At 42.2% G+C, this 13,290-nt stretch overlaps 1 protein-coding gene across 1 annotated transcript in view; it reads left to right on the forward strand.

Moving 5' to 3' along the window:
• KCNH1 (potassium voltage-gated channel subfamily H member 1) overlaps positions 1 to 13,290 on the forward strand; it is a 356,052-nt gene that overhangs the window by 233,180 nt on the left and 109,582 nt on the right. Inside the window, exon 8 of the mRNA XM_087439445.1 lies at positions 9,312 to 9,511. Coding sequence (XP_087295571.1) covers positions 9,312 to 9,511 — 200 coding nt within the window. The remainder of the gene's footprint in view (positions 1 to 9,311; positions 9,512 to 13,290) is intronic.

A 13,290-nucleotide genomic window follows, 5' to 3' on the forward strand; every position in this document is an offset into this window, starting at 1 on the left:
AATTCATACAACAGGAGTCTTTTTCTTTTTTTCAAAAAAATAAAGAAACTAAGTCTCATTAAAATAAGTAGCAATGTGGTGTAATCTTAATGGATATTGAATTTCAGGCACTATCTGTTTAAAATCAGAGATTGGAAAGGGCTTCTACTTCCTCAGTTTGTCCTATTGGTGCCTCACAGGGTGATGTGGGATCTGGGGATGGCAGGGTAGCCAGGGTGGGAGTAGAGTTGAAGGAGAGAGAGGGGGAAGAGGGAGGGAGGGATGGAGAGAGAGAGAATGTTATAGTCTACATTCAGAAAATGAGCTTTTTATGGATAAGCGATTCTTTCCTTTTGATCTACCCTACTCTAAAAAAGAAATTGGTGAATAATCCAATGAGCTTTGACCATGAAGAACAAATCAAAACCAACGTTTATGCCCATAGAGTTTAACAACATATTCTGAAATAAAATGTGAATTGTAATAGAAGATAGAAAGTCATAGTACCGTGCTTCTCAAAGTTCCCAGCAGTAACAGTATCACCTGGGTACTTTGTTAGAAATACAAATTCTTTAGGGCCTGCCCAAAGACCTACTGAATCAGAAACTCTGGGGGTGAGGCCCCAAAACTGTTTTAAATGCCCTCCAGGTGATTCTGATACATGCTGAAGGTTAAGAATGAATGACTTAGTGAGTCTGTGGTGTTGGAATCAGAGAGACCCTGGATGCTGGCCTCTTTGCCTACTCCTTCTCTGCTATTGGACTTCAGTTTCCTTATCTGCTAAATAGTGATAATACCCACCTTGAAGTAGTGTTGTTGTTTATTACTACATTGCTCTGCACTCTTGGCTTTGAAGATTTGGAAACTATTTTTCACTTCTAAAAGGGTCATGTTGGGCCAAAGCCAGCAATTCCTAATTGCCTTTACAAACCATTAATATTGCTGTTGTTAAACATGGCTGATTGAACACACATTTACCTCTAATCACTCCTGAAACCCCACTAAACCAACAGCAAAGGAAAGGTTTTTTTAGGGCATAAATCTATAAGGACAAAGAGAATGAGAGGAGAGTAACAAAAATTTGAAGCAGGAAAGCAATGATTGACTTGGCTGACTCAAGAAAGCTGAACGCTAAGGTGGCAGAGGGGAAATGTAAAAAATAATTAGACTTACAACAGAACCCCCCAAAGACTCAGGCGTTAGTGGCAATAAGTACCTTTGAAGTGAAAGCGAAGGAGGGCTAAGAAAAGGAGCCCAGTTTAAAATTTGTCTAAGAAGCATTTAGACACCCAGATATCCTTTCCTTCCATGAAGCTGGTTCACTCTCCCTCCTCCACTCACTCAGAAGCCTGGTTTATTCCTGAGAGAATCTCTGAACTGGGGGACGCCATACACAATGGAAGGCAGAGGTACCATGAGAAAACAGGGTTAGACGGGAAGTTTATACATGGAATGTTGAGACCTTCAACCTCCCTACTTGATTGCTGAATGCTGCTAGCATTTTCCAGACAGCAGATTGAGAGGGTCTTCTCTGGAGACTCTGAGAAGTCCAAAAGGACACTCCTAAAGTTGATGACACCCATGAGTTCTTCAACACAAACTCCAGCCGGGTCCGCCTACAGTGAATTCTCACAGGTGCCAGTCCCCACTCATACACACAAAGCTTTTTAATCAGTTTTCTAGGGCCCCACTCTTAAATATGAGCCAGTATCTAAGGATTACCATGTATTTCTAATATCAAAAGAAGACAAATATAAAAAAAATGAGGAAACAAAGACCAAGCAGGGAGAAGAAAACTTAAAAATATATTATCATTGATATCCTAAGAAAATAAGAGAAGATACTACATTAATGAAACAGAACAGAATGCTATTAAAAAGGAACATTTAGAGAACAAAAAACCGCATGGAAATTAAAAGTACAAGAGTAAATGAAAATTAAATAAAAGGGATAGAAGATAAAAGTTGAAGAAATTTCCCATAAAGTGATAGAAAACAGGAGAGAAAATAAGAAAATTAGATTAATCCAGAAGTCCAACACCCTAATAATAGGAGATCTGGGAAAAGAGAATAAAAAATGGAATAAACCATCAAAGAAATAACCCAATAACTATGTGAGGTGATGTATGTTAACCAAACTTATTGTGATAATCATTTCTCAATGTATACATATATCAAATCATTGTGTTATACACCTTAAACTAATACAAGGTTATATGTCAATTACATCTCAATAAAACTGGGAAAAAAAAGATGGACCAAGAGAATCTTTTACCAATATCACTTTGAAAGCCTACCTCCCTTTTTAAGAATTTTCTTTTCAATTATTATGTTTTTCCCTGATTTATATCTTTCATCCGTAGTTATTCCCTCTATGTATTCATTAAGCCCATGCCTTTTTAGTCTTTTGTTTTTCTGCATTTGGCATGAAAGGGGGAAAAAAAAGATGTCAGAGTCAGTGTGGCTATACCTATATCAACCCATTTTCCATGACCAGATGTCCCTGTCATTGATTGCCAAATGGAGTTGCCAGATGATGAGAAGGGTTGACAAAGGCCTAATGACGTTTTGCTGGGAACTAAGAGTACAGAAACAAGCATGGGTGAGGGTAGAGTCTTCTTTAAATTCTGTTTTAACATATCATCAGGAATTCTGCATAGAAAAAAATCAGTTTGGATAAACCTATAAACTACCAACAGAGGACAATAATTTTTTAATTATGACAAAAAGGAAAAAGAGTCATATTAATTCTTTCTTTATCTCTAAGCTTTTATCCACCTGCAAAAGTGGCAACTTATTTTTTTTTCTTTTCCAGCCTTCTTAAGTTTAGGAGTAAATTATGCTCTGCAAGGTTGTTTATTAGAACTTGGGGTGCATTTTCCAATAGAAATAATTTTATGAATAATGACCAACTTCCTAGAGAAGCCCACAAGTCTGTTTAACCCACTGATTATTAAAAGTATGCTGGTGAGGTTCTGACAGCTCTGCAGAAGGTGATTACCCAGAATGCCAGACATACCCTGCTAACCCAGGGACGGGCTCTTCTCCTTTTTATTTCCCTTTGGTAGCAGGCAGATTAGGTGGCCCCTCCAGTTTCTGGAAACTGGAGTAGATGTCCAAAAGAGACAGATATGAGAGAAAGGAGAGGAGTGTGGCTGATGACTCTGGAGACTGGGGTGCTAAGGAGAATGGGGAGCTATAGAGCTGGTTAGACAATAGCCAGGGTCTTAGGACCTATGACCTGCTAAACAGGCTTCTTATTTCCAGACTCACTCCTTGAATATCTCTTTTCTGCCCCACCAAAGGTCCTAGGGGTTGAGCTACCTGCTTCCTTTTCCATTGCCCTTAATTTGTTGCTTCTGACTAAGGTTTACCTCCATCTTGGGTTCATAGAATAGAACAGTCTCTCAATTTCCCTTCCCCCTTGCCTTTTGAGAAAGTGTGAGGAATTTTATGCAAAGTGAAAAAAGAAAGCTGATTAGACATGAAAAGTGTCCTTATTATGTTTATCCTTCCCTCACCCCATCCCATGACTGCTATCACCACCTTGCTCATCTGCTCTTTCTGTTGTCTCCTCTCCTCTTCTTTTCTTTTTACTTTGATCTGCTGGAGGTAAGTGAAAAAAAAAAAAAGAAAGAAAAGAAAAAGAAATAACCCAAGAAAATTTCCTTGAAACGTAGGGCACAGATTTATGGATTGAAAGGGCTTATTGAAAGCCTGGCACAATGGATGAAAACTGAACTGCAGCAAAAGCTACATCATTATGAATTTTCAGAGCATTGTGGAAAAAGAGTTTCTAGAGAGAAAAAGCAGGTTCAGTATGAAGGACGAGGGATCTGAATGCTTTTACTTCTCAACAGCAAGAGAAGACAATGGAGAAATGTTTCTAAAATTCTGAGAGAAATGATTTCTAATCTAAAAGTCCCACACCCAGCCAAGCTATTGAGTATAAAAGTGAACATATTAGGTCTCAAAACTTTTGCTCCAATGTACCCTTTCTCAGAAAGCTATTAGAGATGTCTTCTACCGACAAAAAGGAGTAAATCAAGAGCAGAAGACATGGAGTGCAGGAATCGGGGGATCTAACCCAAATAAGTGAAGCGACTTCCCAGGATGCTGGGGCGGACACATTCATACAGCTGGCAATGGAACAGTTCAGAAGCCTCCATGAGAGATTTCTTTATGAAAATGAATTGGATAGACTAATGTGTTTTAATATATTAAGAAGAGGCCCATTTATCTGTGGGAGAGTTTGGAGTCAAATTAGTGATAAGTAAACTAAACAAATGAAAAGATGAAGACTACTATTAGCTACAGGAAAAAGAAAACATTGCAGAAAAGGAAAAGTAACACAGTATACTACATGGCTTAGCTGTGGATAGCATTCATCTAGTTATAGTACTATAAACGCAGATGATCATCTAACCAAAATAATGATATAACTATATTAGGAGGATGGGGCAGTGGGAAAACAGTGAGAGGTGAGTGTGCGATTGGAGGTGAGGAGGGAAAAGAGCTAAATTCTCAGAGGTCAATGGATAATGCCTATAACTGAAATATCAGGGCATAATGATTTGAGCATGACATTCAAATATGAAGATCAATAATAAAAGAGTCAGCTAACGGGCCGGCTCCGTGGCTCGGTGGTTGAGTGCGCGCGCTCCGCTGCCAGCGGCCCGGGTTCGGACCCCGGGCGCGCACCGATGCGCCTCTTCTCCGGCCACGCTGGGGCCGCGTCCCACGTACAGCGGCTGGAAGGCTGTGCAGCTGTGACATACAGCTGTCTACTGGTGCTTTGGGGGAAAAAAAATAAATAAATAAAAATTTCAAAAAATAAAAAATAAAAAAATAAAAGAGTCAGCTAATACCCTTGAAAGTGGGTGCTTCTGCAGAACAGGAAATTGGGGGAAAAGAAATAAGGCCTATGAGACAAGGTTCTTTTTAAAAATGTCTTGGCCATTTAACTCTTTAAACTACGTGTGTGTATAATGTATATAAAAATAAACACTAAATTTTACAAAGAGAAACAAACACTTTTGCCAGCCTTCCCCACAAATTCCATATAGCAATTTCTAATCAAGGGCCGAAGTATACTATGCTGTTTTTCTTTGGGGGGGACCCAGAGCTCTTGCTATGATACAATATTAACTCTAAACCACTCAAAGAAAGAAAGAAACCTCCTCTTATCCAAATCAGCATTTTGCCTTCGGATTGGGGGAGGTCTCCTTACTTCTTTCCCAAAATGGAAGGACACAACTAATCCACATTTAGAGTCATCCAGAGCATCCTCTGCACTGTGAGGTCCAGTCGTGGCCGTGACATTACAATCTCCTTCTCTTCCTCCCCACATCACACTCAAATATCTATTCAAGTGATAGCTGGACTTACATGTCTTCTCTTCCAGTTAGGTTGTGATTTTTTTAAGGGCATAATGCTTTATATATAGGTATCAATAGAGAAAACGTGTACATAAAAAACATATACCTTGACTTCATGTAAAATTAGAGAAGGGGCATTGAGAGCAGAATTATTCATTTTTAATAATAATAATATTTCATAATTATAATAAAAATTGAATAAAGCCCCCCTGAGGACACTTAACCTTCCAGAATGCCTCAGAAACAGGCTGGGATGGGAGCAGCCCTGGGCCATAAATGACAGATATGACATTACTGCTTTAACTGTGTGACCAGCACACCAGTGTCTCAGACCTGCGCCTGGTTCTCAGACCATGGGCAGGAGGGCGAGTCTTACCGTATTGATTTGGTGTTACTATTTCTTTAAGATCAAGATTAAATTAATTTTCCAACAGCCTTCTGAGAAAGGCACCTACCCTTCATGTGTGACCTCTGGTTCATTGTGGACCAGAAAACAGAGCTGAGGCAGGACGGCCATGCAGGCTTGTTGAGTTAGAGTCAGACTCACTGGGAACAAGGCAGCCAGCCCAGACCCTGGGAGGTTGGTTCTGAGCACACTCAGTGACATTGCTGGGATGGAAGAGGTAGGAGGTTTGACCCTGTCGTGTATGAGGTTATTTATGAGCTTAGAAGAACTGGTGTCTGCATTATTCAGGCTTTGACTACTACTTTTCATCTGGCTCCTCTGTTCAGACTGACACCACTCCCTGGTATATTTCTAGAGCTGTGAGCAAGCTTTCCCATCCTCGTTTACAATTCTCTTCAGGTGGATTCGCGTCCTCAGTTGTTCAGGCAGTTGTGTCCAGCACTGCTGGACAGATTCAACTGAAGATTTCCTTCCCTTACTTCTAGATCCATGCCTTTCTCTCTTATTTTTTCCCTTCCCCTAGTCTGTCACCTAAGCCTGAATAAGATTATTTGAAAGAAATTATTGTGGCATATCCATACAATGGGATAGTATTCGTCAACAAAAAAGAATGAATTATTGATACATGCAACAATGCATCTCAAGGCATTTTGCTACGTGGAAAAAGCCAATCTCAAAAGGTCACATACTGTGTGATTCCATTTATGTAATATTCTTGAAAGGATGTAATTATAAAAAAGGAGAAGAGATTAGTAGTTGCAGGGGGAATGTGAGTATAAAGGGGTAGCGCAGGGAGATGTCTGTGGTGATGGAACAGTTCTGTATTTTGAATGTGGTGCTGGTTACATGAATCTACACATGTGACAAAATGACACAGAATTATATGCATACTTTATAGCAGTGTAAATCTTCTGGTTTTGATATTGTGCTCTAGTTATGTAAGATGTAACCAATGGGGAAGCTGGGTGAAAGATATATATATGGAATCTCTCCGTACTATCTTTACAGCTTTCTGTGATTTTATAATTATTTCAAAATAAACTTTTTTTTCTTAAAAAGAATGAAGTATTTTTATATTTAACAACATGGTTGAATCTCAAAATAATTATACCAGTCAAAAAAGAGTTCAAAAGAGAAATATAGATAAATTGGACTACATCAAATCTAAAAACTTTTATGTTGCAAATGATACCATCAAGAAAGTGAAAAGACAGCCCATACAATGTGAGACAGTATTTGCAAATAATATATCTGCTGAAAGATTTGTATCCAGAATATATAAAGAACACTTATAACTCAATAATAAAAAGACAAACAACCCAACTGCAAAATGGTCAAAAGATTTGAGTGGACATTTCTCCAAAGAAGATATGTGAATGGCCAATAAGCACATGAAAAGAGAAATTCTCTACGTCATTAGCCATCAGGGAAATGTAAATCAAAACTGTGATGAGATAGCAGGTCACACTCACTAGGATGGCAATAATCAAAAAGACAGATAGGGGCCAGCCCGGTGGCGCAGCGGTTAGGTGCGCGCGCTCTGCTGCAGCAGCCTGGGGTTCGCAGGTTCGGATCCCGGGCGCGCACTGACGCACCGCTTGCTAAGCCATGCTGTGGCGGCGTCCCGTATAAAGTAGAGGAGGATGGGCATGGATGTTAGCCCAGGGCCAATCTTCCTCAAGAAAAAAGGGGAGGATTGGCATCAGATGTTAGCTCAGGGCTAGTCCTCCTCAAAAAAAAAAAAAAAGACAGATAATAACGAGTATTGATAAGCATATGGAGACATTTTGAACACTCATACACCACTGGTGGGAAAGTAAAATGGTGCGGTTACCTTGGAAAACAGTTTGGCAGTTCCTCAAAATGTTAAACATAGTTATCATATGACTCAGCAATTACACTCCTAGGTATATATCCAAGAGAATTGAAAACATGTTCATACAAAAACTTGTTCATGAATGTTCATAATAGCCAAAAAGTGAAAATGACGCAAATGTCCATGAACTGATGAATGGATAAATGAAATGTGGCATATCCATACAATGGAATATTATTCAACAATAAAAGGGAATGAACTATCAATACATGCTACAATGTGGATGCACCTTGAAAACGTTGTGTTAAATGAAAGAAGTCCACATATTGTATGATTTTATTTATGTGAAATGTCCAGAATAGGCACATCTCTAGAGACAGAAAGTATATTAGTGGTTGCCTAGGGCTAGGGGATGTGGTGGGTGGAGGGAAGGGGAATGATTGACAATGGGTACGGGGTTTCTTTTGAGGGGGATGAAAACATTCTAAACTTAGATTGTAGTGATGGTTGCACATCTCTGTAAATATGCTAAAAGCCATTGAATTGTATACTTTAAATAGATGTATTTTATGGTGTATGAATTATATCTTAATAAAGATGTTTAAAAAGAGTACATACGGTATGATTTCATTTATATAAAATTCTTGAAAAGGCAAGCTAACCTATGGTGACAGAAAACATCATTGATTGCTTGGGGATGGGAGGATAGAGAGTGGGGAGGGTGGTGGGTAGGGATTATAAAAGGACAGGTGTAAACTTTTGGGGGTGATGAGATGTACATTATTTTGATTGTGGTGATGGTTTTATGGGTGTTTACATGTGTCAAAACTTATGAAATTGTATACTTCAAACATATGCAGTTTATTATACATCAATAATAACTCAAACTTTTTAAAAAGCCAGAGCCAAAGCATATGAAATTTACTAATTTGACAAATATTTATGTAGTACTGGAATAGTGTTAGATACTGGGGATAAAACAGCAAGGAAAAGATGGGTCCAGCCTTCAAGCAACTCATACCCTGTGAGGGCACAGGCAAAGAAAGAAGCATATGATTGCAAGATGGTATATGTAACATGACCTCTATAGAAATATGCCTGGGGAGTCATGGTCACTCTCATGGGGACAAATGGAGGGGAGGGGTGCGGGGGAGGTTTCCTGGAAGTGGTGGCACTTGAGCTCAGCATTCAAGGGCAAATGGGAATTGTGATTATGTATTCAAGGTCTGTCCTTCCACTACATTGTTTGCTGCGTGAGGGCCAGGACTGAGTGTTTCATTCACTGTCTTGTCCCCAGCAGGTAGTTTAGTGCTTGGCACATAGCAGGGCTTGATAAAGATCACCTGCTGACAGGTTTGGATTTGGGGTGGTATGGAACATGATTGACTGGTGGCCTCAGGCATGGCACAAACTTTTTGTGACAAGAAGTATAAAGTGAAGAAGTCCAACTGCCCCTACCCCTCACCCTCCACTGCTATCTGTCTCCTATTTCTGGCCCCAGTCCTATCAGCTGCCATCTACCCCAGCCCTGTCCTAGTGGCCTGGTGTTAGGAGACTCTTTCTTTGGGTCCACTCCCAGAGGCTCTGGGGTAAGGTTCTCCTGAGGAGGGTCAGGACAGTCTACACTGGGGAGGGTAGCTCTGGCCATTGGCCTGCTCTGGGCAAGTTGGGCATTCTTGGGCCTGGCTCAGGCACCACTCATGTGTTGTTTCTTCTCCTCCTCCTGCCTCTAGCACTTCTCTATGCCACCATCTTTGGGAATGTGACGACCATTTTCCAACAGATGTACGCCAACACCAACAGGTACCATGAGATGCTCAACAGCGTTAGGGACTTCCTGAAGCTCTACCAGGTGCCGAAGGGATTGAGTGAGCGAGTCATGGATTATATCGTGTCCACCTGGTCCATGTCCAGAGGCATTGACACAGAGAAGGTAAGGAGGGCCTTGAGCTCAGGTAAACCACTTGTCTCATGGCTTTTCCGGCAAGACCTGAGTCTCTCATAGGGCAGTGGTTCTCAATCCCAGCTGTCCATCAGAATTCACCTGGGTACTTTTGGGTTCCCAGGTCCTACCTCCAGAGGTTTTGATTGCTTCCAAATCAGCCTTGCTCAAGAACCAGCAATTAAGAGCCCTTATTTAAGAAATTGGAAAGACAGGTGTGTTTCCTGGAGAAGAGAGGAATTGGAAGTCTAACCGTCCAGGGCAGAATTTCCCAAAATTGTATGACGATAAAAATCAGGGCCACCTAGGGTGAGGCGATCGGTATTACTGATTTACCTTTCGCCTCAGGCTCCAACATGGCACAGCACTGCTGCTGATCCTGTCTTTATTCAAACTTTGATATGTTGTTCATCATGGATTTTTTGCATGAATTTTGATTTTTTTAAATATTGTATTAAACTATGATTTATCTTGATTATTGAGTTTTTAGCATCCTCTTCAATTTTGTGGCCCAGGGCCCTAGTCTTGACCCTGATAAGAATCCCATGATGTGGTCATTAAAAGCAGATTCCCAGCCTCCATCCCAGATCTATAGATTCAGAATTTTGGGGGGATGTCATGGGGGGGCTGGAAATCTGCATCTTTAACAAGTGCTCAGGTGATCCTTTTCATCAGACAAGTCTGAGAAATACCCATCAAGGGCTTATGCCTTAATGGTGGGTTGACTTGAGCAGAGCATCTGTCAGGCTCCTCTCTAGGCATCAGTTTTCCCTCCTGTAAAATGGAAATGGCAATAAATCCCTATTGCTCTCTAAGAGTTGCATTATTCTAGATGTATTTCGATAAACTGAAGAAAGTTTGGTGGTACTGGAAGGAATAGAGAAAAGTTACAGTGGACCTTCTATTATTCATTTGTGAAGTCTCTCCTTTGTATATTTTCTATAAGCAAAAATGTAAGGTCAGTTTTTAAGGTCCTAGGTCAGTTTTTCTCTGCTTCTCAGTCTTTTTGACTGTACTTTTATCTCTAATCTGTAAGTACTGATCCCTTTCATTGTTTGAATGAGGAAAACAGAAAGATAATGCTGTTGCAGAAATACCTTATGACACATTCGAAGCCAAATTCAACTGGCTTTGGACCAGCTCTCCATGTTCCTAGTCTCCCTCCATTACAAGAGTCAGTTGAGAGTTGACAGTTTAAAAGGAAAAATTGAACTAAATTTAACTGATCCCAACTTAGAAGGAACAATACTTGGGTTTTGTTGAATATTGGTTGGTTATTTGTTGAATAATAACTACAATAACATCAAACACCACGACCACAGCACCAGCTACCATTCCTTGCACGGACATTAAGAACAAATATTGACCGCACTTCTCCAGGCGCCTGGCCCTGCATTCATGCTTCATTTAAGCTCACAACAACTCTGGGAGGGAGCTGCTGTTATTTCTATAGAAAGGATGAGGATACCGAGGCCCAATTCATTTATTAACTGCCCCTGGTCACAGAGTTAAGAATGGTAAAGTCAGAATTTGAATGCAGTTTTGTCTGACTTCAAAGCTTGTGCTTTTCCTACTATTACCTTTTTTTTTTTTTTTAATTTAAAACATGTGCTGGAGGGAAGGACGAGTCCAGATGGAGTTGCCCTCATTTCTCAGATGGGCAGGGCATCGGTCGGGCGGGACTTAGTCCCTGCTTTGCCAAGCACCTGCCCCAACCGTGCCTGTTGTTTCTGCTCTGCTCTCTCAACAAGGCCGGTAGGTTCTGTGGGTGCCTGGCAGCTGATGAAGCAGAAAGAACTTTGATCTCTCAGCCCTGGGGCTCCTTTTCCCAGGGGCCTAGATGCCTTTGTAAATCGGGTTGTGGGAAAGAAGCAGTTCCCCACTCAGGCAGGGCTGGGCTGGGCGGCTGCCCTGGGAGACAGCATTGTCAGCATTTGCTCTCCCTTCCCCTCCCTGCTCTCTCACTTTCCTGGAGGGCTTTGGGATTAGCCCCAGGCCCTGATCCCGATGGAAAAGGGAATACTATGGTAACTCACTGCAGAGCCCAGCCTGGCCTGGGGTGGCCACTCCTTCTGGCAGGGGCTTTTGGCGGGCAACTGCTGGGGAGAGAACCAGTCCGTGATCCCATGCCTCTCCCTGGTTCCCATCCCCTCCATTCTGGATCGGAAGGTCAGTGATGACCAGAGGAGCCTAGGGTGTGTGTGTGAGGTGGGAAAGTGGTAGTGCTGGCAACTCTGGTTTTACTGGTAGTTGGCTGATGACCTTGAGCACATCACTTGCCCCTCTGAGCCTCAGTTTCCATGTCTGTAACACATGGAAACTAGATAACTTTTAAGACTATGGCCGATTTCTAAGGCTCTCTTGGCTATGACCTTCTGGACTTCAAAGCCTCCCTCTGACCTGCTGTGATAATAGCATTGGAAATGAGAGCTCACATGCATTGTGCAATGGCGTGTGCCGGGCGTTGTACCAGGGACTTTCCACACAGCAGCTCATGGAGTCCTCAGAAAAATTCTATACTCAAGTTCGAAAATGAAGACTTGGGGAAAGAAGCTAAGTATTGCTTCAAGTTCACACGACTAGTAAATGTTGAAGCCAGGAATTGAATCCAGATTTGCCTGATCCTAAAGCTTGTTCTCTCAACCACGCTTTTGTCCTGCCCAGCCTGGGGAGGCTCCATGAGCCTCCATGGTGACATCTCCTTGTGGCCTTCAAGGCCTCAAGGACCAGCAAGGATGCTCTCTTCTCATACCAAGCAGAAGGGAAGGTGGCCCAGGAAGGCTATGGGGTCTCAAGCTGACGCTCTCCCTCACAGAGAGGAGTTCAGGACCCCCCGACCCTGCCCAGCATGAAGCCAACAGAAGAATGATGATCTGAGATGCCTGATGGCCTTGAAAGTCCGTAATTTCTCCACTCCACGTTCCCTCTCCTCCTCACACGTGCTTTCCAGTGGCTCTGGGAACAGTGCCCATGAATAAAACATTGTCTCCATGCCAAGGCCTCGTTCACTAGCAGCCTCTCTGCCAGCAAAGCCTAGCCCAGCAGAAGCCAGATATTTAAAGGTGAACTCACCTGGAGAATAAATCTTGGTTTCAAACCGCTGGGCACAGTTTTGACATGACCTGTGAGTGTTCCCCACACCTTGGTATTCTGCTTGGAGAGAAGAGGATGCAAATTAAATCTGCGTCTCTACAGGAGTCTTGTTTCTAATGAGCCTTAAGGAGGGAAGAACTTAGCAAGCACTCCGCCCAAGCATTGGTAGTCCGAACTCTCCTCTGCCTTGGCCAGTCCTCCATCCCCACTCTGGAGAACATGCTCACTTCCTTGGCATCCTGCAACCTCAGAGCGAGAATGCAGAGACACACAGAGGGAGGGGACCGGAGTTTATTGAGTCCCTTACTGGGGCCAGGCACTGTCCAGGGAAGTGTACTGGTAGATATAATTTCATTTAATCCTCACAAGCCAATGTTAGGGTGTGCATTTTACAGGAGAAACTGAAGTGTAGAGCAGTTAAGTCGCACGGAGGGGTTGGAGTTGAAATTTCAACCGTCGACCTCCTCTTTACATGGCCACACCTCCATGCGGAGCACAGGGGGCACCTGAGAGGGTGGGAGAGGAGCAGAGTTGGCATGCGCAAGGTGAGATTTGAGCCAGGCTGAGGGACTTCCAAGTTCTGAGGTGAGCTCCAGACCCAGAAGCAAATGGTCTGTGCTAAGGCAGAGAAGCAGGAGTGGGGAAGTCACCTGCACCCCAAAGAAATGTCTTCAGTG

The sequence above is a fragment of the Ceratotherium simum genome, chromosome 2, assembly GCF_057802395.1.
Source record: "Ceratotherium simum simum isolate JZ-2026a chromosome 2, ASM5780239v1, whole genome shotgun sequence".
NCBI classification, from domain to species: domain Eukaryota; kingdom Metazoa; phylum Chordata; class Mammalia; order Perissodactyla; family Rhinocerotidae; genus Ceratotherium; species Ceratotherium simum.